This window comes from Schistocerca gregaria, chromosome 1 (genome assembly GCF_023897955.1).
Source record: "Schistocerca gregaria isolate iqSchGreg1 chromosome 1, iqSchGreg1.2, whole genome shotgun sequence".
Lineage (NCBI taxonomy): Eukaryota > Metazoa > Arthropoda > Insecta > Orthoptera > Acrididae > Schistocerca > Schistocerca gregaria.
The window spans coordinates 1,098,655,535-1,098,683,457 of record NC_064920.1 but is presented as its reverse complement, the minus strand read 5'-3'; the positions used below and the strand labels follow the sequence as shown (position 1 = coordinate 1,098,683,457).

General features: G+C 38.4%; 1 protein-coding gene and 1 non-coding gene across 3 annotated transcripts; both read left to right on the top strand.

Moving 5' to 3' along the window:
- Window positions 1-871: 871 nt before the first annotated feature.
- Window positions 872-25,479, top strand: LOC126282347 (mitochondrial inner membrane protease ATP23 homolog). 2 transcript variants are annotated; one of them, XM_049982005.1, is made up of 6 exons: window positions 872-1,261; window positions 21,181-21,226; window positions 22,268-22,349; window positions 22,542-22,595; window positions 23,931-24,155; window positions 25,129-25,479. In XM_049982005.1, exons 1-6 carry the CDS (start codon window positions 976-978, stop codon window positions 25,324-25,326), a joined length of 891 nt encoding a protein of 296 aa, XP_049837962.1. In that variant the 5' UTR covers window positions 872-975; the 3' UTR covers window positions 25,327-25,479. The 2 variants fall into 2 exon arrangements, with proteins under 2 accessions (XP_049837962.1, XP_049837970.1); XM_049982013.1 differs by lacking the exon at window positions 22,542-22,595.
- On the top strand, window positions 13,114-13,187 carry Trnat-ugu (transfer RNA threonine (anticodon UGU)). The gene has a single exon. It is a non-coding gene; the product is annotated as a tRNA-Thr (tRNA).
- Window positions 25,480-27,923: the final 2,444 nt, after the last annotated feature.

Genomic DNA, 27,923 nt, shown 5'->3' with positions numbered 1-27,923 from the left:
ATAGAAAATGCCAGTAACATCTAATTTGTTATCTAACGAGTTAAATACATTATCACTGTACGTGCAAATAGCTTTTTCTCTATCGACACCCTGAAGGAACCCATACTGTGACTTGGACAAAATATTATTTGCAGTCAGATGCTTAAGAAGATAATGAGCCGGCTAACCCATAGCGTGGAGAGTGTAATTGGGACGGAGTTGGTTCTGTGATGTTTTGGGCGAATTTTTCTTAGAATGAAATGGGCTCACTCATTAAAGTTACTGTGAAGACGAGCCAGGATGTGTATTTCAATACACTCTGTGGCCAAGAGTATACTTCTGTTCTATATCGCTATGATGAGCATGCTTTACAGCCGTGTTAATGGGGCTGCGCATATGTGTTAGTTTGACGAACAGGACTCTCGAGTAGCTCTTCCAGGAAACCGATCTGAATGTCATTGAAAATGTCTGGGACTATTGGGAACAGCAATTGAAACGTAGCACTCAACATCCGTGCAGTCTATCGGTACTAGAAGAAACTTGTGGACCTCTTCTTCACCGAAATGTGACCATTATCAAGACAAGATGTGTTGTTAGACGATGAGTGACACAAAAAATCATTCACCACCGGGATACATCACGCTATACCGCCCTTTTCATATGTGTTTCTACTTTAATTATTTATTTACTCTAAAATGATACTGAGTAGATCTTTATTTATCAGGAGAAACTATTTCTTAGTCCTTGAACTGTATTCCAACAGTTTTTCGTATACAGTTTCGTGTAGAATCATTACGAAAACATGGGGCTCCGACTGCAGTGCACATTGTTTCTTCAGCACATCTCTGGTGGAGTACTCTGCACAATGGTATTTGCCGGAGTTATTTACTGAAATTCTTTGACAATTGCGTAAATTCGTAGGAATAGACAATTGAAAATGCAAGGCACAGTAGTGGCCGTGGTTAACCTTAATGTTGATGGTTTGTGTTGTGTGAAATGTTCAGAAATGTTAAATGTTCTTCAAAAACAAATAATAAGGACGTAAACAGTGATGGGAAGAATGAAACCGGCGATGTAAAGAATAATGACACGACTCAAAATGCCAACCAAGGCTCCTCTCTTGACTCTGATTACTCAGAAGAAAATTGGGGATATGATTTGTATCCTGAGAGGAGAGGAAAGTATCGACCCACACTGAGCAGTATTTTACTCCGAGGGGAGGGAACAGAAAACATCGACAAAGTGAAATGCGAACGGAATGTGTATTCGTGTGTGAAAAACAGTAAGTGAAACATGCTAGTACATCTAAGCAAGAGTAATAAGGGACACAATTTTGTGGGTCGTTTTCGTAATATGAGATGGATATATCGTAATTAGTACCCTACGTCACAAATAATTTCGATAGAACGCAGCAGATCTAAACTTTCGTTTACCAGTTTCTTGCAACTGTTTGTATTGTGGAGGTGTCATGGTGCGCAGATGCCCCAGGTACAATTGTGCAGGCAGTCAGTAGGCCTATTAGGTGCGGTCTGCCTTTATGGCGCTAGACTTGTTCATTACTTCGATTTCAGTGTACACTTGGAATTCTATAAACAGTAAACTTACTGAACACGTACTTTTTTTTGTGAAACAGCCAATGCATGAAATTGTTTAGTTTTTCTCACTGTAAGAGCACGGATATCAGAGCTTTGAACAAGTTACAGGAACAGTAACTTTATTAAGATGGATTTGGGCGTTTAATAACTTTCCTTCATGAATAGACACATCTTGAGGTTTTTACTTAAACACTGAGATGTGAGTACTCAGAGCTTTTATTAACATAACATATTAAACCATGATTAATTATTTCTAAATTTGAGTCACACACACACACGACTCGGGGCAATTTGGTATGACCTTGCTGTAGGCCAAGCTTGGTTAAATAATCAAAAATATTGACTTGAACATGTTGTTTTGAACCCATTTTTAAATACAAGTTGTTTTTATATTAGGGCCTACTAGGCTTACCAGTTTGGCTCGAAAAGCTTGATTATTTATATGGTCATCCATTGATTGTCTCACACTGCTATAGATTTTGACATGATACAGTGAAAGCAAATAGCTCAAAACACACACACACACACACACACACACACACACAATCTATAAGTATAGTGTTTAATTTTATGAGGTTTGGGTGAGATTTGAAAACAGAACAGTGCTAAGTACATATTCCCTGTATTTATAGAAATACATGCAGAAAGAGAGAGAGAGAGATGCTCCATGAAATTTAAATAGAATCTGCCCTTGAGCTATTGAGTAGATGTATTGGGAAATAAATTTGTTTATTATGTAGATATGAATAAATATTTTAATCTTTTGTAACTGAATGTTTATTATTTTTATCCAAACAACTCTCGCCTCACACATTTGTATGAGGCCCTAATCTGTCAGTCTTTTATCACTTATTCTTTTCCTGTGGCCATTGGCTCTTACATAGGTGTAAGATAAATGCAATGTAACTTTCCAGTTAATTCTGTGTATCTCAAGCGGGCATTTCACTGGGCATAATTATGGTTACTGTATACTACACTTAACCCTTCTGCTTATATACAAGTCACTCATAAAAGTAGCAGCTGAGGAGGGTTGGCTACAAATGTTAACAATTTAAAAAAGTACATGAATGCCTCCGCACAGCTGTGCGGATAGCCTATATGTCAAAATTTGTGAAAGCATGAGAGGAGTACTCGACAAATTCTATGGCAGAAAGTGTCATATGTTTTGTGTAATGACAGCGACTGTAAAATTTAAGAGTGGTAATTTTTATATAACACCATTTGTGCTAGTAAAAAAAAGCTCTATCTGCTGTCAGTTTCAACACATCTGGTGAGCATAAGGCAACATTCAAAGTATTATTGCAGGCTATATAGCGTCATTACTTTTGTGATATCAACAATAAAAATAAAGATATAAGAAGCCAATTCGATTAACTGTTTCGAAAAAGGTAATTTGTATTTATACTCTTAGATAATCATACTTCATTACCAGTTTACATATTTTCTGTGGTGAAGTGCACTCTGCATACTGAAGTAGGCATATTAGTGTTTTTTCCCCTTCCACATTCCATCTGTAATTGTACTACGATTGGGGAATTTTAGGCATTACAGAAGCATCCGATTCCACCCATCTGCTGTGACTGATGATGTCATCAGTATGGTGGAAACTGGTAGTTCTAGTGTATACAATATGGTGACGATGACATCACTACGTACACACACCAACAAATGCAAACAAAAATATAAATGTAACAATAATGTCTCTCCAAAACTAAAATGAAACTAATGGGACAGCCATGGAAAAGTGGATGTTTAGGGCTGGGACAAGCTAAAGATAAAACAAATAAAAAACACCACACCATCTGAAAAAAATAATATAAAAAAATTAAATTACATCATTCCACTACACCAACAAAACCACAAGAATTGGATAGTTCGCTTGATCTGTATAGTTCAATTGTAACTATCGATATCAGAAAACCACTACCTGCAACCCCTGAAAAGTGGAATAATACATTTCTCTTGATGTATATAGCTAAACTGCAGCTACTGATACCAAAATACCAACATCTACAACTCCGAGAAGTGGAATCCAAACCCCAATAACTCAATAACCCAAAAACCACATTCACTACATGAATTAAAACACAACTGACCTATGGTAAATACACAACACACAAAACTTCACAATTACTGTAGAATAAAACCAAAACAAAAATTGCTTACCAACAAAAATCTCTGGAAATACCATTTAGGTTGGCCAGTGCCCCCACCCCTTTTGCGCACATGAATACACACACACACACACACACACACACACACACACACACACACACACCTACTTGTGAACTTTACTGTTATGTCCTAAATAAGAAGCAATTAAAAAGTTAGACTTCTTTCCGCACAATAAAACCAAACAGTGAGATTTAAAGAAAATGCCCTTAGTAACTCACTAAAAATACTTCCACAATCCACGTTATCACACCAACTACCTAAACTCAGAACCATGTTAGCACAATGATAAAACTTAAATGAGCCCAATACCACATGTTAAACACAGCACAGCCACCACCAGAGGGCACTATCAAATACAACAAAATATCTACAAACAAAACGCCGTAGTGACATCACGCACCACACCACCACTACATCACGGGTCAAAGCAGTCGTTGAACAACATTCACCTTCAGCAGTACAGTGAATTGTGGAGTGTAATTGATATAGGTAGCTAATTAATAATAATTATGTAAGCCTTCTCTACTGTAGATATAGCACAATGACTGTAGCTGTGTATGATACCATTAAGATAGCTTGTTGCTGAGGTTATTACTAACCATAAAGGGGGGGGGGGGGGAAGAAAGATGCGAGCACACAACATACATACAAAATTATGTAACTCCTAAGATTAAAAACAATTTGTTAAATGCTAAAATAAATGTCATGTGACTCTCATCTGGGTGAAAGCATGCCAGCCTGATATAACTTCAGAAACTTGTATGTCAGTGTCACTACATTAATTGTTCAATTGTAATTCAGAACATGTTTTCCATTATGAAAACAGACGACAGAGATTCTGGAAGACCTTCTACACAGTTTCCCACTGCCACCTATTAATTGATTTTTTTTTTTTAATGTTTATGCTTACATAACAGTCTGCGTTTTAATTGGCCATTCATGTGGAAAGACTGCTTGTTAGTTGTCATGCGCTTGTAGAATGCAGCACAATGGTTGCAGCTAAGGTGGTAGCTCACATGGCTGATTTCACTTGTGGCACGCCCTTTGATACTGTAGATGATGCCAGTGACAGCACTGAAGTCAGTGGTAGTGGGAGGATATATGGGACCACCAGTCATGCCAACTTAGCTGCAACCATTGTGCTACATTCTACGTGGACAACTCAGCTATCAAGCTACTGCCCACATGAATGGCCACTACCATACCAACCAATTGCTGAACATGCCAACCAACATGATGTGCACTTTAATGACGACTTCACTGTCTGTGCAATCAGGGTTCTTCCCAGCAACGCCAACATTTTCAAACTCTGCAAGTGGGAACCCTCCCTACAAAGTATCCTCCCTTCTCATAAAACCCTGGCCTCAGCCTTCACTAATACCACTCCTCTACTTGTCTGTCCCCATATTTGTTTCCAATCCCTTACTATATACGTCTTCAATCCCACCAATGCACCTATGTAATCTTTTCCTCTCTCTCTCTCTCTCTCTCTCTCTCTCTCTCTCTCTCTCTCTCTCTCTCTCTTTCTACTTTTCTCTCCCCCCCCCCCCCCCCCCCAATCCCAGCACAGCCTCCCGATGTTGCATGTAGCACACCTATCCTGTCCTACCACGTCCATGCACACCTCCACGGCAGCATTAGCATCTTCCCCCAGCTCAACTCCACCATCCCTCCCTGCCCCAAGCCTCTTCCTTAACCCCTCTACCCACCCCAGCCAGCTTGCTAATTTCATCAGTTACAGATGGGACTCAGTACCTGAAGACCGTGGTCATGTGTGTATATTAATTTTTATTATTGTATCAATGTGTGTGTTTTCTACTTCCGAAGGGTTAAAGCTAAAATGTTTGTAGCATTCTTTTTTAATGTGCCTGTTTGTGTCAAATTTCCATTGTTTGATGTATCTGTGTGGAGTGTTTTATGGTGGTATGTGCCTGTAAATGTAGGTAAGGGGGAATGCAGATGCCAGACTGTGATTTATTGGAAGAGTCCTAAGAAACAGTGCTGTGCCCAGTGAGGAGGTTGCCAACAAGCCCCTTCTTCACCCAAATCTTTCATATTGTGCATCGCTATAGGACCTTTTTTGTGATAGACCACCAAAGGGAAAAGGAAAGCTTTAAAGAAGAGCTGTATACTTCACCACATGCTTGTTTAATCAGCGAGAGAGATTTGCAGAAATGCTTGACAGATTCCAATTGAATATTTTAGAAGTAAGTTTAGTGTCGTGGAGAGATTTTTGAAAATACGGAAGTGTCCGATCCCGCCCGTCTGCTTTGACCCATGATTGTCTCAGAAATTCTGAAAACCTGAACTTGCAGACACAGTATGCGCCAAGTATCCCATGACATGATAGCTCACATATAAGGTTTCAAAAACCATTATGAAGTGAATAATTTAGAAAAATTCTGTAGCCCCCTATATACTGCACTCATACGGACTGTGAAGATAAGAGTAGACTAATTACAGGGCACAACAAGCATTGAGGCGGTCTTATTCCTGTGCGCCATATGTGACTAGAATGGGAAGAGATGCTGATGTGTTACAATGATAAGTCCACTCTGACATGCACTTCAGTGATTTGGAGAGTCTCTGTGTATGTGTAGACAGGGTGGTCTAACAATATGTGGGCCAGTAAATAAATGTCTGTGGCTGGTCTAAGACTGTATGTGGCCCATAGTTTTCCACCCTTGGTTTAGATGTTTCACTCAGACAAATAAATGCTGGGATGATTGAGTGAACAAAGCCATGGCCACTTCCTTCCCTCTCCATCTATTTCCAGCTGAGCTATTGCTAAGTCCTTAATTAGCACTATGTCAAAGATACTGTAAACTCTAATATCCCTTCCCTCTTTATTGTGAACCTGTGGATCTATGAAATCTCGTTGTGAAGTGCTTTCTTCTGTATCATGCATGCGTTGTGATATTGAATATTTTAGAAGTAAGTTTAGTGCCGTGGAGAGATTTTCGGAAATACGGAAGTGTCCGATCCCGCCCATCTTCTTTGACCCATGACGTTACAAATATGGTGGAAACGACCATAAATCACGATTCCAGTATGGCACATATAAAGTCGATACGTTCACATTATGAGGACGAAAATACATTTAAAAAAACACACACTTTCCACAAAAAGCCTAATGACACTAACGGGACAAGTGTGGGAAATGAGGTGTTTTTGGGTGGGACCAAACTAAATATAAACAAATTTAGACACCCACCCCCATACAAAACCACACAAAACGACAAAAAAAACCGACATCACAAAACTCCCCAAATACCACTAAACACAATATCATCTGGAATCGGACACCTCCCTTGACCTATATAGCTCAACAGCAGCTCCCGATCCCATAAATTAGGATCAAACACTTCCCTTGGCCTATATAGCTTAAAAACATCTCCCGATACCATTATCAACATAAACAGCCATACATTGGGTTCGAACACTTCCCTTGACCTACTCACTGTTAATTTTATCCGTCATATCCATTCATGAACAAAAACAAGACCCGATTAATTTTACTAAAATTACCACACAATGTACAGCGAACAACACTAAATTAACCTTCACATAAAATCGTTAACTCACTGAAACGAATTCCACTACAAACACAGCCGACACTCGAACAATTCTGGATAATGACCAAAAGCAAACTTAGCCCATTACATCACACAGACTTAAACCCCAAACATACTACTAGAGAGCACAACAAACCACAACACAATAGCATCTACAAACACGCCACACTCACAAACCTAACTCCGCGCCGTCATGACTTCACACACGACGTGTGGGATCGGACGCTTCTGTCGACCCACATTTTCTTTTTTCAAAATTCATAAGTTCGTGTCCCATGTGAGTCAAGAAACATGTTGTTTCCTCTAATTTATAATTCATGCAATGAGTATGAGAACAAAATTAGACACATTCAAACATATCTTTCTTTCTTCTTATCCTTCTAGAATGGAGAAGAGAGGGAGAAAAACTAACTTACAGGGTATAAGTGTAGATGTAGAAGGAAGTATCTCCATTCTATATATGTAAAGAATTAGGGCAGCTGATGGGCACACCAAAGTTTGTTACAGTTTTTATACCTCATTGAAATTCAATTGATATTCATACTGCTCGATAACAACAAAAATATTCAATTATTGATAATATAAACGTATAGATAAAAAAAATCTACTCACAAATGATAGCAGGGGAACACACATATAAATTTTTTACAAGCTTTTGGAGCTAGTGGCTCCTCCTCCTAGCAGAAGAGTTGAAGGGCAAGGGCAATTGGCTCTGAAAGCTTGTAAAAATTTAAATCCTTTTCTGTGTGTGTTTCCCTTTCCCCACTTGGTGAGTAGATTTTTTTATCTATCCATTTACATTATACTGTAAACGGACAGATTCGTTTATAGTATACTGTTTGATAAGCTAGATGTCATTTAGAAGATGATAAAACTTGGTGTATCCACAGCTCCTGTGGAAATGAACAAATGACAATACAGTCTAGTATGTAACTAAAGATGTGTAAAACAACTCTGTTGTAAAAATACATGCCAACTTTTTTGGAAGAATCCTTCTGGATGTACTGCTGCATAAATATATTAAATATTTAAAATACTGTGCCCTGAGTAAGGACACTGCAAAATTGGCTATTTTAGAACTCAACTCTTTAATGCTGCTGATTGCTGCACATTGTGGCCTCATGTGGTACAGAATCACCTGTGCGAGTGACATCCGCAGTGCAGAGAAGTAATGCGCCTTGTAGTGATGGCGCATTTTGGTCGGCGTCATAGTGAGGTTACGTTCTCATTGTCCATCATAACACAGGTCCCATGCTTAAAGGGTTAAATATTTTGTTTGATGACATGGCAGTACACTGAAAATGGTTTAAATTAATAAGACTGTGAGTCGGAGATAACATAAATAATTAACTGTCATCAAAGCTGGATTTCGAGATCACAAGACAAATTACAGCCATTTAAAGCTAAGATTTACAAACCTAATCAGCTGTAATGCCTCAATCTTTAATAGTATAATCTCTCAATGTATTGAATGTGAATGCCAAACTATCTTAGATAAATGTGGTATGACTGCAGATGTACCAGAAACATCATCTTAGTCTCCACTGCAAATATGGGGTAGTCACTGATAATTTAGAGAGAGCAATGCAGGTTTGGTGCACATTCAAAAACTTCACTGTAAATTACTTTAGTTTGCACCCTCTCAACTATGGTCTCTCACGTTGTATGTACCAAATACTTCCTCTCAAACCATTGAAAGAAATTCCAGTGCACCTATGGGGGAAGTAAGTTTAGAAATACCATACATTGTAATCAGAGAGAACCTCACCCAGGTACTGAAACTGACACCAAAAAATGATTTAATTTCACTTTTGCAATGAGAAAGAAATCTCAGGAAACGTGATCAGTGCTGTGAGGTTGGCTCAGAAGTGTGTGAATTTAAAGTTGCTCATCAGATGCTTTTGATTTTGCACACCCCCACCCATGTGAGCAGGCGCATTTTGTCCATGTAATTGGATGCCACGAAAGTCTGCCTTAGGAAATTTCTCGTGGGTTATTTTAAAAATCTTGCAAAGGTACACGTGACTTCTTAATTACTAAACGTTTTTATGACAAATTTTTCATTCATTACTATTCCGTTACATCGAAATAGTAGTTTCAAATACTGCAGAGCATTTTTTGAGAATTTTCAAATTTTAGGCCGATCCCCAAATTAGGATTTGTGTCCATTGTACCTATGTAAATTACACTGACTGATCTCTCCAGCAATCAAGAAAAAAATCATGATGATCAAAATAGGACTCGATGTGCAATGTCTGATCCGCCTTCAAAAATCACTTTTCACATTTGTCATAAGAAGAGGTGAGTGGGGAAAATGAAGAAATGTGCTCGACAAACAAAAAGAGCAATATCTAATACAAAGTCAAAAGCCTGTGATACATCTAGTTAGATGTAAAGGAATCACAAGGGGACGCTGCTTTCATAGTGTATGCCCATATTGGTAGCCTAGTCGATAGAGAGCAAATTTGGAAAGAAACTCGGAGTAAATGAGTGTTAAATAATTGTGCTCACTTGCAGAGATTAATGTGAAAGTTGCAGCAGGATGAATTCACTCCCAGGTCCTTCAGAATCTGGTTGAGTGCATTTCTGATGTGGTAACTTGGAGAACAGTCGTTTAATGATTGACCGTCATATGCTAACTGTGCCCACACTTGCACTGCTTCATGAATGAAAAAGTCACATTGCTCACATGCCTAGGTGAAAAATTTACCACAATTCCTTTGACAAAACCCTTTGAGATTGTAAATTTGTCCTTTTTTAGTGATTTGAAGAAGTCAGTGACATTTTTGGAACTGAAGGAATCCTTCAACACACTGTTACATTGTAAATTCATCAGTTCTAGATGCTGGCTATCTGACACACATTCCGTGTCCATTGTAAATGGATTTGACTATATTTAACATCTCACTGATCACTCAACATTTTGCAGTACTTTTCTCCTTAGTAGACACCAACTGTCATTTCAAACATGAACATAGTGAAATATAATTCATGGATAAGAAAACTTTGGCTTACATGGTCTAATTCATTTTATTTGAATGGTATATAATGCCAACAAGAAAGATAAAAATTGTATGCTACTGGAAACCACGAGATTCAGGGAAACATTTGTCTTTTCCTTCATTATCTAAAACAGAACCTATACGCACTGTTTCTACACTTAGCATATTCTCTCTTGCTTTGTCATCGAACACGCCTTCCAAAAATGAATTAAACTGTCAGTGGTTGAGTCTTCTTTTACTCTTCTTTCCCTAATAAATTTCTTAACATTTATCAAGTTTTTATGATAATTTTTGCTCTATTTCTTTATAAAATTTTATTGTTTCTTGAAAGAAATCAATATTTGGCATGACATTTGTATTCTTTCATCTTTGGAAAGTTCCCTGCAGTACCAGTAATGTTATGTTTTGGCATGCTGCTTGAGACTGGCTCTTTGAAAATAACAAATTAACCACACTGTCCAATCACCAGCACCTGACAAAAAAAAGTGTTTGCTACCCTTTTATCTCTTTGTGCCTTTTTTGTTACAACCTATCACATTGAAATACTGTGACAACAGCTCACTGTGAGGGAAGTGACCTCCATCATCCGTCGGTGCTGAACAACAGAACACTGTCAGACTCTGAAGGACAATACCACAGTGTCAGCTGCAACAACCACATAATTGGTTTCATATTTAAGTCATCTTTGTTAAAATGTTTTACACTAACAATAACAAACAATTATTCAAGAAAAAAAATAATTCATTGGTGTTATGAAAACACACTGTTGCGGAATTACATTATGAGCAATCTCGATATTGTTGATGACTGCTCGGAGAACTTGTTAATCCATATATATATAAAATAAACTTACACACACACACACACACACACACACACACACACACAATGCAGATGCTCTTCACATTTTGTCAATAGAAATGTAAAATGGGGCAGTTCTCGAAATGCAAAAAAGTGGTGTCCTATGACTGCATTATCAGTGAGTCACAGTTGGAATCGGTCGACTGGGTATAACAATTTGTATGGATGTAAAATGGAATGGCCATTTAGGCTTAGCCACAGGTAAAGCAGATGAGAGAGATTGGTTTATTTGTAGGTTACTAGTAAGGTGCAATCAGTCTACAAAGGAGACTGCTTACAAAACACTTGTGCATTCTATCTTAGCATGTTGGTTAAGGGTTTGTGACTGACATGGGATATTGAACATATTTAGAGAAGGCCAGAATGAATGATGACATGTTTGTTTAACCCAAGAGATTGTCTCAGAAATTCTGAAAACCTGAACTTGCAGACACAGTATGCGCCAAGTATCCCATGACATGATAGCTCACATATAAGATTTCAAAAACCATTATGAAGTGAATAATTTAGAAAAATTCTGTAGCCCCCTATATACTGCACTCATACGGACTGTGAAGATGAGATTAGACTAATTACAGGGCACAACAAGCATTGAGGCGGTCTTATTCCTGTGCGCCATATGTGACTAGAATGGGAAGAGATGCTGATGTGTTACAATGATAAGTCCACTCTGACATGCACTTCAGTGATTTGGAGAGTCTCTGTGTATGTGTAGACAGGGTGGTCTAACAATATGTGGGCCAGTGAATAAATGTCTGTGGCTGGTTTAAGACTGTATGTGGCCCATAGTTTTCCACCCTTGGTTTAGATGTTTCACTCAGACAAATAAATGCTGGGATGATTGAGTGAACAAAGCCATGGCCACTTCCTTCCCTCTCCATCTATTTCCAGCTGAGCTATTGCTAAGTCCTTAATTAGCACTATGTCCAAGATACTGTAAACTCTAATATCCCTTCCCTCTTTATTGTGAACCTGTGGATCTATGAAATCTCATTGTGAAGTGCTTCCTTCTGTATCATGCATGCGTTGTGATATTGACCCTCTTTCGTAGCAGATCAAGACATACCATCAAAGTATCAACCAATTTCACTTTTGCTGCCTTTTTCAAAAATGTATGAAAAGGTTGTGTTCATGTGTCTTCTTAAGCATTTGACTGCAAATAATATATTGTCCAAGTCAAAGGTTGGGTTCCTTAAGGGTTTTGATATAAAGAAGGCTACTTATCCTTACACTGAAAGTGTACTTAATTTATTAGGTAACACATTAGAGGCTATTGGCATTTTCTGTGACCTGTAAAAAGCCTTTGACTGTGTGGATCAAAGCACTCTTGTAAGTAAATTAGAATGTTATGGCGTCATTGGCAATGCTGCAGAATGGTTCCAGTCATATCTAACTAACAGGAAACAAATGATGTCATAGCAAAATATCTGTGGGGAAAGGAATCAGTCTTCATCTAACTGGGAATTAATTACGTGCTGTGTTCCTCAATGTTCCATCTTGGGTACATTGTATATATGAAGACAGTAACTTGTTCTTGAAAGAACAGTTACTGTTGATGACAGTGCAGCTTTTCCATGGAATAAATGATGACTAACTGACAACCTCAGCTGCCGACAGGTGTTGTTGATATACCTCGATGTGGACAGCTGAAAATGTGTGCCCCAACCGGGACTCGAACCCGGGACAGTAACTGTTCTTTCGAGAACAAGTTACTGTCTTCATATGTATAGTTAAAAGGTTACCCACCCATTGACATTCGTCAGCCCAAACTTTTACGGGAATCGCCAAAGTGTGCGCGAGAAATGAATGGGTGGGCAAATATCTATAAGGTACAATACATATGTAGAATTGTGGACAGTGGGGAAATGTGAGTCTCACGGGAAGCATGCAAGGGATAAGTTCCTGCAGTCGCGCTATTCATCTGTGTCCTCGGTGGCTCAGATGGATAGAGCGTCTGCCATGTAAGCAGGAGATCCCGGGTTCGAGTCCCGGTCGGGGCACACATTTTCAGCTGTTCACATCGAGGTATATCAACAACACCTGTCGGCAGCTGAGGTTGTCAGTCAGTCATCATTGGGTACATTGCTTTTTCTTGTATATATTAATGACCTCCCGTCTGTTGCAGTGCCAGATTCTAAGTTTGTTTTGTTTGCAGATGATAAAAACATTGCAATAAATAGCAAGTCAAGTATAGAAATTGTAACTGATTAAATTTTCACTGACGTTAATAAATGGTTTAAAACTAATTCACTGTCACTAAACTTTGAAAATACCTTTTGAAAGGACCCACTATATTCAGTTCAGAATCTGTAAGAGATTTCCTTCTAGCATGTGTATGATATACGAAGATATGCAGTTAGAAGATATTGACAGTGTTAAATTTCTGGGATGACAGTTCAATAATAAATTCATTTGGTAAGGACACAGCATAGAATTGCTGAAATATGTAAACAAGTCCATATTTGCAATATGAATGATGTCAGATGTAGGAGATATAAATATTTAAAAAAAGTGCATACTTTGCTTACTTTCATTCTATTATGTCAATTGGGATTATGTTGTAGGGTAACTTGTCAAACCGAGATAAAGTTTTTAGAGTGCAAAAGGGTGTAACAAGAGTCTTGTGTGGCCTAAATTCAGGAACATCACATAGATACCTGTTCAAAGAACTGGCAGTCTTAACCACTGCTTCACAGTATGTTTATTCCTTAAGGTAATTCGTTGCAAATAGTATGTCTCTATTTTCAAACTATAGCTCAATACATAGTATCTATACTAATATTGTTACATTCCATACAAGAATAAGAACAATCTACATAAAGACATAAAATCACTTACCTTTGTCCGAAAAGAGGTCCAGTACTCTGGAACATTCATTTTCAATAAATTGTCAGCAACAATAGCTGTCTTAAAAACTTCTGTTGCGGAATTATACAGTGCCTCCCTCTCCTCTCTCCTATGGATTTCTTCTGTGAGCCAGGCTGAAAACAGGCATGGGCTGTATCTGGCCCACAGGCTGCCAAGTGCCCGCAAGTGCTCTAAAATAATTGGTAGGCCATTTATGTAGGTTAAGAACGAGAGGACCCAGTACCCGACTGTAGTGGCACCCCACATATTGTCTTCTTCCATTCTGAGGTTAGTTTCAGACCTGTGACACTCTGTTCTAAGACCTCTCTGCTTTCTATTACGAAGGTAAGACACCGCTTATCCACAGCACTTTAGTTTGTTCCAAAAGAATTTTGTGCTCCATACAATCAAAAACTTTGTTGAGGCACAAACTATACCAATACGATAAATTTTCTTTTTTAGCTCTGCCAGGACTTCATTTGCAAGGCCTTATGTTCCCATTTCGATAGAGAATCTATTACAGAAACCAAACTGAAAGTTTGTTAACAAGCTCTGCTCAGTTAAATGAGTTAGTATTGTAGGCTACTTTCTCAAAACTTTTCAAAAGACTGAAAGGAGTGATATGGGGCTGTAATTAGAGGTGTTTTGCTTATCTCCACCTCATCTCCTATCTTCCAAACTTCACAGAAGTTCTGTGGAACTTGCAGGACTAGCACTCCTGAAAAAAGGATATTGCAGAGACATGACTTAGCCACCGCTGGGGTCCCAAGTTCGAGTCTTAGTCCAGCACACAGTTTCAATCTGCAGGAAGTTTTGTATCAGCATACATTCTGCTGCAGAGTGAAAATTTCAAGTGAAAGTGTATTTAACTTGGAACAAATATGCCCCAGGTTATAGATCGACTACAGAGATAGCTCAAGGGAAGTACCATAAACATAAAGACTTCAGCAACTCACAAGGGAAGGAAGAGATGTGAGATTGCTGGGATACCACTGGCCTTGGAATATCACTTAATTGTAGGATCATCCATGTAAACCTTTTCATAATATGATCATCATTAATCTTGTTGTGTGTATTATGGTACTGACCAGTTTAGAATGTGCTGCTACAGAACTACATTCATATCTTTTAGTCTGTAGTAGTTAATTAATGCCCACATGGAATACTTAGAAATTAATGTAACTGCTTTGTGTTCTTCACTGGCACATTAGCCTCTGACATCAAATTCTGCCATAGCAAATCAAACACTAACCCGTTCACTGTGGAGAGAATGGAGCATTATTTGCTACCAAGTATTGAATGTTCTGCACAAAGCAAATAAGTCAACTTCTTCAATTGAAATCAAAGTTATCTTTAAGCAGATGTTTTCATGGTGAGTTAGTTACATCATTCTTATTGGTTAATGCAGTTACATCCATTCAATTTTTGCACAACCAATTTTTGTAAGGTTATTTAGGCGTAGTGTAAACAACTCAATACAGTGAGATTAGAATTTATATTTTGTGATGACAGTAATTCTACCTTCGAAATCAGCCTTGACAATGCATAATTCTCACTGCCCCACATCTTAACACAAACTCAAATTATAAATAGTGCACTGCTCAATTCTTTAATTATTTGCCTCCAAAGAGTAATTGTATCAAATACAGTAATGGAAAACCCATGATGGAATGTAACAATATCAGAGGAGGAAAGTTGCTACGCACCATATAGCGGAGATGCTGAGTCGCGATAGGAACAATAAAAAGATTCACACACTTATCGCTTTCAGCCATTAAGGCCTTTCTCAGCAGTAGACACACATAAGCACAGGCACTCACGCAAACGCAACTTGCACACACGTCTGCAGTCTCAGAGGTCTGAGTGTAGTTTCAGCTCTCTGAGACTGCAGATGTGTGTGCAAGTTGCGTTTGCATGAGTGTGTGTGTGCATGGGTGTATGTGTGTTTACTGCTGACAAAGGCCTTAATGGCCGAAAGCTATGAGTGTGTGAATATTTTTATTGTGCCTATCGCGACTCAGCATCTCCACTATATGGTGAGTAGCAACTTTCCTTCTCTGGTATTGTATCAAATCCAATATTTATTTATGTGCAACTTGTATGTCAATGGGGTGGACTCCAATTCATTATTGTGTATTTGTGCATTGTATGAGAATTTTGTAATTCCTCCCTCTAGCTCCACAGTCCATGGTGTGAGTGCAGTTAATACAGACACTTAAATAACAGTAGGGAATACAATCCAAGATTTCATGAACGAAGTACTGATAGAAGTAATTGAGAAATATTATTCTGTTGGTATATTGTGAGACCTTGGTGATTCATTGCAAGGTTCACAAAATCTGTTAAAGTCTCTATGGGATTAATGACATCACTCTTACGTGGATGGAATCTTTCCTCCATAGTACAAAGCAGAGTGTCTCATTAACAGATTGTATCTCAGGCATGAAAATAACCTTTGAAAGGTGCTTCAGAATCAGTTCCACCTGACAGGTAGTGTTGATTGCATATACCACATAGCCCATCCATGTTCAGTGGATGCCCAGGATGATCAATCTGTATGACTTGACAGTCAAAGGAACCATAGGATGAGCGCTCTAGAACTTAATTCAGCAGTTGAAGAGACTACAGGATGTCATCTATTGTGTCAAACAATTGCACAATGCAAATCTCCCCTCATGAAAACTTTGGTGAGCACCACATTTTATGCAACAACATTGACTCTGTTACGGATGGGAAAGAAATCATGCAGGTTGGGTGCCCCACGACTGGTGCCAAATGTTTAAAGATGAAACTCAGACCTGTTTGTTCCCTGTTAATCACAGACAGTGTGATTTGAGACAACCTGGTAACACTGAACACATCCAGCACTGTGTCCCAGATGTATAAAAAGCTGGCGATGGAGCTATATTTTGAGGTTGCATTATATGAGGCCACTGCACAGCTTATGTGATTGTTAAGGGTAAACTCACTGCCCTGCAGTACAGATAAAATTCCTGAACCAATAATGGGACCACATCACCAACGTTTTGGTGTGAACATTTCATCTTGACACGTGATAACTCGTGCTCATTGCCCTACTCTCATGAACACATTCGTTTGACATGCTACGATCACCAGAATGGACTGGCCTGCCTGTTCCCTGAACATGACCCCAATGGAAGATGTGTAGGATGGATTGCAACAAGCTCTTTTTGGATGTTGACAACAATCACATAATCTGTGCGATGTCCACAGAATCGCCATAGAAGAGTGGGACTACATGGACCAGGGCTGGCTTAATGATCTTATTGGTGGTATGCTACAGTGAATTCGAGCCTACATCCATGAATGCGACATCCCATCACATGTTGACGTTGCTCAGGATTGCTGTAAAAAGATTTGATGATCTAGACACATTGCAAATGATTATATACACGTCTCACAGTCATTTTATTATTATTATTATTATTATTTTTCCCACGAATTTTGAAATAGAAGGGATGATACAAAACTTGTGTCGAAATGTTTGTATTCATCTTTTACAAATATCACATTATCAACTTTCAGTATGTGTAGATAGAATTGATCTAAGGGTCATTGTAACCAAATTTGACAGTTGGAACAAGTTGTGCGAACCCACTTCGACCTGTTATTCTACTGCAGAAATGTTCTCAATCTAATTCATCTTCAGCCTTGTTAGCATTATCTGGTAGAGAATCGATCATGCACTCTCAACCTCCCCAAAGGTGCAGTCTTCCACTAATACTGACGGCACATCAATCTCCTTTCTGCTTCTTACCATTTCTCCCTATAGTTCCCATTAATTCCCTGAAACCGAAACTGCATGTTGCTAACAATCCATTTCTGCCCATTCTGTGTGGAGCTTGAGAATTATGAAGCTGCTTCTGAGAAATTAAATGATTTCTCACTTGCTCCAACTCACTTTCAGTTACAGATGGTGTTAGCAGACGCTTTCTTGAGAAAAACATCCCAGATCTAACTATAACAGTTAGCCAATTAATTTGGCATATCATAGAAACAGTGAATCGATAAAGCTGGAGATCTAAATGACAGCAGGAGATAGCAGTTCCGGTAGTGTGTGGAGCATCTCCATAAAGCCACTTCACTGTTATCACGAATTTCAACTGTTCAGAATGTGTAGACAACTCTTGGACGATGGTCACGGTACTTACCAACATCTAATCACCAGATAAAAAGGAATTAATTGTTTTATTTTTCACTTACACATTCAAATATAAGTGTTGGGGCAGAGATATCTAAACACAATCATTTACAAGAAAACTGCTAGCCCTTACAAGGACATAATCTTCACTAAAGCTACGAAAGTATACAACAAAAGTTTCTGAACAAATATAAGCACTCCACCATTTCTGTACAAACATGTGATTCTTCCTATGGAGGAACATTGCTTAGGCAAAACAAAGATAATCCTACTTAGAAAATGAATGGACATCATTTAGTTCCAATATGATGGACATAGAGGAATTATGGGCTAAGCTAAAAGTGGTTGTAAATTGTGCTCTGGACAAGTGTGTGCTGAGTAAATGTATAAGGTCAGGAAACACCCACTGTGGTTTAGTAACAAAATTTAGAAAATGCTGAGGAACCAGAGAATGTTGAACTGTCGGTTAAAAAAAGAACACAAATGATGATAGGCAACAGTTAGCAGAAATTTGTGCATATGTAAAAAGATCAATACAAAACCGTACAACTTACACCATAATAACTTTTTGAAGGATCTTGCTTTGACCCAAGAAAATTCTGATCTTACACGCAATCAGTAATCAAATAGAAGGCTTCTAACCAGTCACTCATTGAGCAGTCTGGTGTGGGAGTAGAAGATTACAAAAGGAAACCTTAAGTTTTAAATTTCACATTTAAAAAATCATTTACATAGGAGGATACTATGAACATACTGTTGTTTGACTGTCACGCAAACTCCCATATGGAGGACATGGTAATAGGCATACTTGGCACAGAGAAGCATCTGAGAGATTTGGAAGCAAATAAGTTTCTGGGATGGAATCACAGTTTGGTTTTACAGAGTATGCAATGACATTGCCTCCTTACTTAGTTTGCATTTATCAGGAATCTTTCGCCCAGTGCAGAGTCCCAAGTGACTAGAAAAAAGAGCAGATAACTCATATAAGCAAGAAGGGTGAAAGAACAGACCCACAAAATTACGGGCCAATATCCTTACCATCAGTTTGCTGCAGAATTCTTGAATATACTCTTGAGTTTTAATATAATAAATTTTCTTCGATGGAGAAACTTCTTTCCACAAATAAGAATGGATTTAGAAAGAATCACTCGTGAGAAATTTAACTTGCCTTTTCCTCACAATATCCTGTGACTGTGGATGGAAGACAATAGCCAATTTCAATACTTTTAGGTTTCTGGAAATTGTTTGACACAGCGTTGCAGTGCAGGCTTTTTACAAAGGTCCGAGCATATGGACTACATTCACAGATGTGAGAGTGGATTGAAGACTTCTTAAGTTATAGAACTCAAGTTCAACAAGGATTAGGGTATTGTCAGGAGCTTGCTAGGAGTGTAACAGGACCACTCTTATTTTCTCTATGTATAAATAACATGACAGACACATTAAGCAGCAAGCTGTGGCTATTTGCAGGTGATGTTGTGGTGTACAGAAAAGTGTTGTGTTGAGTGACTGTAGGAGGATAAAAGATGATTTAGACAGAATTTCTAGTTGGTGCTGTGCAGATTCCTCTAAATATAGAAAAATTGAAGTTAATGCAAATGAGCAGGAAATAAAATCCTGTAGTATTTCAATACAGCATTAGTAGTGTACTCCTTGACACAGTTAACGTCAATTAAGTATCTAGGCATAATACAGTAAAGCGATACAAAATGGAACAAGCACATATTGCTGCTAACAGGGAAGGCCAATGGCCAACTTAGGTTTATTTGGAGAATTCTGAGAAAGTATAACTAATCTATAAAATAGACCCCTTATAGTACTCTAGTGCACCCCATTCTTGAGTACTGCTCAAGCATCTGGGATCCCCACCAGGTCGGATTACAGCAAGATGTCAAGGGAATACAGAGGTGTGTTGCTAGTTTTGTTACCAGCAGGTTCGATCGACAAGCAAGTGTTACGGAGATACTTTGTGAAATCAAATGGTAATATTTGAGGGAAGACAATATTCTCTTCACAAAACACTATAGAGAACATTAGGGACTCTGCATTTGAAGCTGACTTTAGAATAATTCTACTTCCACTAATGTACCTTTCATGTATAGACCACAATTATCAGATAAGAGAAATTAGGGCTCATACACAGGCAGGCAGATAGTCATTTTTCCCTCACTCTATTTGCGAGTGGAACAGGAAAGGAAATGACTAGTAGTGGTAAAAAGTACCCTCTGCTGTGCACCATATTGTGGCTTGCAGAGTTTGAATGTAGATGCTGGTGAATCAGAATGAATGGCTGCAGGCAAAACTGTCTGCAATTGTAAAACCTATTATTTTGCCTCTGCCTTTACTTTGTAACACCAATCTCTAACTGACTTTCTAACACTTAAATTGGCTCTCATTACTTACGTAACTTAAGGAAAAATGCTTCTTTATTCTCCTCAAAAACATTCTTTAACTGCTGGTACTCATTTATGTTTGGTTTACCTTTCTGTCTGTCTATCAACTCTGTCTTGCTTTTTGATAATTTCTTTAATACCAGAATATCAGTATGCACCCCCACTCCTCTCTCTTTCACTTTTTCTATTCCACCCTGGCCACGATGACTGCTTATACTCTTTTTCTAGTCTCAACTGGTGTACTAGCTATATTATATGCGGTGATTTACTATTACCAATCTGTGCATTAGCAAGAAACTGATTCCTTTTTGCCTCATGCTATTATTAGTGTTGGGCACTCAGTGAGAAGCAGTGCTAACCTTGTAGTCTTGCATCAGCAGGCATATTCCTACTAGTGTTGCACCAGCAGGCATATTCCTACTTCTCTTTCTGTGAAAAAAGGTATCATGGTTTCTTTTTCTTTAGGGAAGATTTTATTTATGTTATGGAAATGTTTCAATTGACTGCTTGAAGGTCATATTTTTGATTTATTGACTCCTTGTGTAGCATTACATTGTATAAGTATAAATATCGAGACTTTTCTGTTTTCAGGTCCTCTTGTGAAGCTCATGCTTGGAGCACTAAAGAGTTCTGGATGGTAAGGCAAATGCAACCATTTATAATAAGGCTATTTGGCCAGTTATTTGCCATAATCTGTTCGTATCACATGCTGTTCACATCCTGCAATATTATTTCATTCTTGTTCGTAGATTGTAAATACCATGTCTCATGACTTCAAGCCAGTTTTCACACTTATAGTGTTGGGATCTCACATGTTCTTAAGCCACACCCCTCTGTTGTAAATCTGCTTCCTAAACAATGTAGGTTTTATTGAACACCAATTAAATACAAATGAATCCTGGAGAATAGCAGACCATGACTCTTCTTGAACTAAAAGAAACAAAGACATCTAGAGGATGATACCGCTTGGCAGTTAAAGTGCTCTAGATATTTACTGAGTAACTCAAACGTTAGTGCTTGAGACCATTGTAACTTTGTTAGGCTGGAAAGCACACTGATATGAACCATACTCTCAGTGCATGCATACGCCGTAGGTGCATTCACAGTAAGCACACTATGCAGTCGAATGGATAACGGAGACAAGACTGCATCAGGAAAATTGAAGCAATCATGTGAAATGTCAATGGCTGGGAATTACAACAGTCCAAATCAGTGCCCAGAAAAGCCCAAGTATTACAAGGTTATCATAAATAAGTCCACTGGAGAGCATGTAGTACACATCAAGAGGCAGAGACAGTTAATGGCTATCATTAAATCTGCCGCTGATGTTTGCCGACGTGACCTGGCACCAGTAGATGTATCACTCCTTGCCGCACCTATTGAACTAACCGAATGCATGGGTAATTATACTGATTGATCTGCCAATGTGTCCGATGGGATTACAAGAGCATTTACTCCCGCTCCCCTCCTGTTACCTGTCCATCTCCTACAATTCATTAAGGCTAGTTTTGGGAAAATGATCAGCATATATCTTGTGACACGTTACTGATTGGTCAGGCTAAATCCAGTATTCTTTGCTTAATTATAGGAAACTGATTCTGAAATTAATGAATCTTTGATAATGAAAGTACATATTTAATTTTTTATGGAATCTCAGAATAAATGCCTTTATTTTCAGCCCAGTTGACATCAGACGTCACATATCCTGTGAAGTATGTGACATTTCCGTTACAGGTGGCTATGATCCAGAACTAAACCAGGTAAATGATTTTGACAACCATGCGACAGTTTTGAACCTATTCTACTTATGATTATTCTTTTCTCCTGTCTTGCTTTCACATAATCAGCTACCAGTAGTATCCAAGTAGTAGTTTAAGTGACTTGCACTCATAATTATGCAAAAACATGTTATTAATCTTGCTGTCTTTAAATAAATTGAAACTTCCTGACAGATTAAAACTGCGTGCCAGACTGGGACTTGGGCCCGGAACCTTTTCCTTTTGTGGGCAAGTACTCTACCAACTGAACTACAGAAGCATGCCTCACAACTCAACCTTGGAGCTCGACATCCGCCACTCTGTCATCTCCTAAATAAATTTTTCTCTTTGTTAAATGTTATTCCAAGACATTGTCTCAAATTTTGCTTTTTTGGATGCATTATTTTTCACTGGCATCAAAACGGGATGAAATTGTGGGAGTTGTGTGATTGCTTTCACCACCACATATACAGGGTGGTCCATTGATAGTGACTGGGCCAAATATCTCACGAAACTCGTCTAGCTTGAAGGGGGGAAACCAGATTGCGCTATGGTTGGCCTGCTAGATGGCGCTGCCATAGGTCAAACGGATATCAACTGCATTTTTTAAAATAGGAACTCCCATTTTTTATTACATATTTGTGTAGTAAATAAAGAAATATTAATTTTTTAGTTGGGCCACTTTTTTCGCTTTGTGATAGATGGCGCTGTAATAGTCACAAACACTTGTGTTTGGTAACCTCTGGTCCCCTTTAGGACAGCACTTATTGAACATATTGAAACAAGATTGACAAAGCTGTCAAAAGGTTCATCAACATGTGTGAACTGAGACAGGAAGTTGGATCATTACATCATACACAGTTGTGACCTGAAAGTGTGAATATTAGTGTCATTAGCAAGTCTAACATACCTGAGTTGTTCACATTTTGGGATTGTTGTCAACAATTTTAACCAAATCCCTTCATGATATGATGGGCACATGGTATAAAAAAACCCAGTTTCATACATATTTATTTCTACGTTTGTTACATCATTCTCCAGATGTGATAACTGCCTTGTTGGCTTGTTATTTGTGTGCAAAACATATTGTGAGATCCGAGGACATTAGCAAGTGTTGCTTTGTGGTTGTAAACCAGTGTTAATATCCCCAAAGATTACAATGTCATGTTGATTGTATTTTTGCAAATGATGTTGCAAATATCCTAGAGCTAGTTGTTTGTTTCTTTGGAGCAGTCTCCAATCTAACAAAGGTACCATATCAAAGGATAATTTAGGAAATGAGAACTGTGTTATGTACTTTGGCACCTCAAAACTATTCCTATATAGAAAAATCTGATGACATTTATTAACTAAGCATATTTACAAATTTACTGGATACAGTTTAGGTGTGGATAGCATTTAGCAGAACAGTAATAGTTTCTTAATAATACAGTATACATAATAAGTTTCTATGATATTTTTGTCTTATGTTAATGTACACTTCAAATTGTTCCACATCCCTGAAGGTTCTCCTTTTTGGTGAATGAATGCTGATATTTATTTATGTACCAGGGAAAAGTTGAGAGTACATGAATTTTATTTCAGATTGTTGTCTGCCAAAATGTTGCACTCAAAGAAGGGATTGTTCAAGGCATATTGGCACATGAAATGATACACATGTTTGATTACTGCCGTAACAAACTTGACTTTAAAAACTTGGACCACCTTGCTTGTACGGAAGTGAGAGCAGCAAATCTTACACATTGCAGCTTTATGAGTGCATTCTATCAGGGCGATGCATCACCTTTTAATATTAAGCAGCGGCATCAGGTTTGTATTTTCAGTCTTCGATTAGTTACTAACTTGTATATGTTGTGTGACAAACCTTTTCCCAGAGACTGATATTCTGTCCTGTTCAAACTCACTCGGTTGCTGATATAGTGGCACATGCACATATGTCAGTTGCTTTAAAGATTCGTACTCATTTTAATGCTCTTCTGCGAAAGAGTTTAGTGTAACCCTGACCACTCTGGTGATGAGACTGGTGGTGCTACGCCTGTCTTTCCAATCTTAATCCATTATGGCTGGAAAACTGTACTAGACATGTTCTAAATCTGGATTCACTTGTCATTCTTTTAGGTGTTGCAGTTTTCATGTATGTTACTGTACATCTAGTGGTACCCTGAGGTACTTCTACAAATGTAGCACATCGCGGAAGTCACTTATAGCGTTCAAAGCAACAGTGGGCATGAAGATTGTGCTGTACGATTGTAGCAAAGGTTTTTGTAGCCATATTGATATCATTGATAGTGGAAGCAAATATATCTGAAGTTACTGTAATGTAAATTTGAGCTTTTACTACTGATTTTAGGAGTGTTATCAAAATGAAACCACTAGGACATTATGTAATTGCGATACAAACTTATTAAATGGTAGGCCCATTGTTTGCTTGCTATTTAGTACTATTATTGAGTCCATGGAAGTTTTGAGATGTCGGACTTTGTCTAGGAAAAATGTGAATTTGCTTTCAAATATATTACACAAAATTATGGGGGGGGAGGAGGGGTTTGGAAAATCCAGGATCGAATGTAACAATATTATGAGAAGGAAAATTGCTACTCACCGTATAGTGAAGATGCTGAGTCGTAGATAGGCATAGCAAAAAGACTCAAATAATTGATTGTTTACTTCTTGCCAGTTTATTCTCACGTATGTTGCTTACTAAGGTAATAAGACAGATTCTTTATTGCCTTTTTTCAGTATAAATTGATTTTAGATTTTAATATAACAAATCTTATTACAGGAATGTGTGAAGAGAAAGGCTGCACATTCAATTATTGCTGTGCGTAATGTGACAATGGAAGAGGCTCGAGCAGCTGTGAATCGTGTTTTCCCAAAGTGCTACGCTGATCTTGAGCCAGTAGGGCGTCGTATCCGACGTAATTCATACGATATGCATCGTGCCTATATGGAAGGACCTATGTATGGGTATGAACTGTAGTACTATGTGCTGGGTAGAGCTCTATCATGTGACAGTCATATTATCTCCACATTCTTTGAAGGGAACAACTACAGTAGTGACTGAATTGCTGGAAAGCAGTTAACTGTACACATTTTTTGTAAATATTTCCTTAAAAATAAAGCAATAAAAATATCCAACTGTTTTTATTTTTTCCTTTTACATCTAAAAACAGAGATTTATGGTCAAAATTGATAGTTAACCCATAGGAAAGAAATTAGTTGCCACAACTTGCTAAAACTAAAGGTGGTAGGGAAGTTGGCAGCAGTGTGACGAGCAGACACACAGATCTTTTGACTCCAAGGTTTTTTTTTTTCCCCTCCCCGTGTAGTTCCCCAGAGAAGAGGAAATGTGTGAAAAGTTAAAGATAATGAGGGTGGGAGTAACTGCCTGAATCACTGTCAGAAATAAAGCCTCCACACCTCAGACAAGGACCATAAAAACAAGGTAAGTTAGGTTAGTGTTTGTCTTTACAGTTCTGGCACTACTATGTGCTCCCAGTGAATTTGGAATGATTTAAAAAATAGTGTCCAAAGACAGGGTTTGGAGATACATCACCTGCCTCACAGTCATCACAATATCCAAAGAAAACTGGACATTAGTAGTCATTTAATCTTATAAAGTCAACTCTTCAGGTATGGTGAAGTTATCTTCGGTGATAAGTTTGGGAAAGTATTTAATCTCAAATCACAACAGGTACTACTTTTACCATTTTTATACATTTTATGAAGTAGTGAGCACAGTGAAAGCTGTAGGGAGATATGGGGAAAGTGTTAGATCCTCGTGTAAGAGGAGGATGTCACCAGAGAACATGGAAACAGTGTTGGTAAGATCTAAAGCAAGCAAACCGTCAGTCCGAAGTCTTCCTCTTTCCACAGAGCCATGGCCAAGCAGGAAGGTAATAGGAAATAGTTCTGTTTAAGAATTACAGATACACATTCAAAGAACACTTTTCTTATAAGTAATAGAGTTACAAGTGGTGATTTGAAACATTGTGCCATATTTTATGCACCATTAACACAATCTGCACAGGAGGGAAGCAACTGCAGACTAGTACAATGACAGGAACATGAGCATTTCAAAGAAAAAGAGGCAACTGGATGAGAACAATGATGAGACGTAGGTAGATGCAGTAGAGTAAGAGAATGGCCAGAGTTTCTGTTCTTAAGTCTTTGAAGTTGTGCAGCACTAATATTTGAAGTGAGTAATCTGAAGATGTAACTGCAGCGAGAATAAGTCTATACAATGGCCTTGCAGAATTTGGTGGAACGTGCTGTTTTTAGCAAGTAAATTATGTCAGTAGATTCACAGTAATCTTCACACTGTTCTTTACTGTGAGCAGATTTTTTGTGCCAGTATTATAATTTAATATGATGATAACCTTCCCATCTGCCAGAGAGGCGTTTTCTGGAGCCATTTGATAGTGCCATGAGGTCCCACAAAAAGGGAAGTGGATTAATGGGCACTACAAGAAAATTGCCAAGGATGTGAGGATAAAGCCATCTGGGAAGTCAGAGTACAGCTAAATGAAATTATAAAAGTGACTAAGTTATTAAGTTATTCTCTGCAAAAGGACTGTCAACAAATGTACATAAATTCCAAACTGTCCAATACCACTAAAAGAAGAACTGATGGAAACGTCAAAACCTTAACTTACTTTGCTCATTTTTATGGATTGTTATAAGGCATTATATTCTGGGAAAAAGAAGATCTGCCTGCACAGACACATGAACTGTTCCCCAACAGATCCATGATATTTCCAAACCGAGACAAAAACTTGATAGTGTCACCGAACTTAGAATGTGTTCAAAAAGAAACTGGGATGCTTTTCAAAATCATATGAATAACTTATAGACCAACGTGCACAGCATGCTAGGTGCTTTGTGAAAGGTTTTTCTTCAAAAATACGAATTTGGCTCCTTCTGAAACTGCCGCTGGGGGCCAGATAACCTGGATGAGTGAGGGAAGGGGGACTAGCACAGATGTGAGGACACAGAGGATTATAAGAACGAGGATTGTTGCAAGGACAACTCCCCTCTACATAGTTCTTAGAAGCCGGTGCTGGGGAGGAGGATCCAGATGACACTGGTTGTGAAGCAGCCATTGAAATAAAGTATGTTGTGCTCAGCAGCATGTTCTGCCACTGGGTTGTCAACTCTGCTCTTGGCTACAGTTTGGCAGGACCATTCATTCGAGTGGAAATCTGGTTGGTAGTCATACCAACATAAAATGCTGTGCACGAATTGCAGCAGAGCTGCTATATGACATGAGTGCTTTCACAGGTAGCCCTGCCTCTGATTGGATACGAAAAGCCTGAGAGGGGACTGAAGTAGGATGTGTTCGGCGGCCATGAACCTCATCCTCCAGAAGGATCTGATCCCTGTTCCAAGACACTGAGAGTGGGTATGGCAAAAGGGTGGAATTGTTTTGATTGAGTGGGCATTGGAGTATCACTTTGGGAGGGGTGGGAATGATTGTGGGTAGTATGTCCCTCATTTCTATGATGAATAGTTGAAGCCCTGATGAAGGATATGGTTCAGTTTTCAGTCCAATGTGATACTGGATTATGGGGAGGTGCT

Bases quoted from the DNA above. Each gene is read 5' to 3' on its own strand.
- LOC126282347 (XM_049982005.1), top strand. From the start codon at position 976: ATGTTCAGAAATGTTAAATGTTCTTCAAAAACAAATAATAAGGACGTA. The intron at 22,350-22,541 runs GTAAATGATTTT...ACTTCCTGACAG, and splicing joins ATGATCCAGAACTAAACCAG to ATTAAAACTGCGTGCCAGAC. The intron at 24,156-25,128 runs GTTTGTATTTTC...ATCTTATTACAG, and splicing joins ATATTAAGCAGCGGCATCAG to GAATGTGTGAAGAGAAAGGC.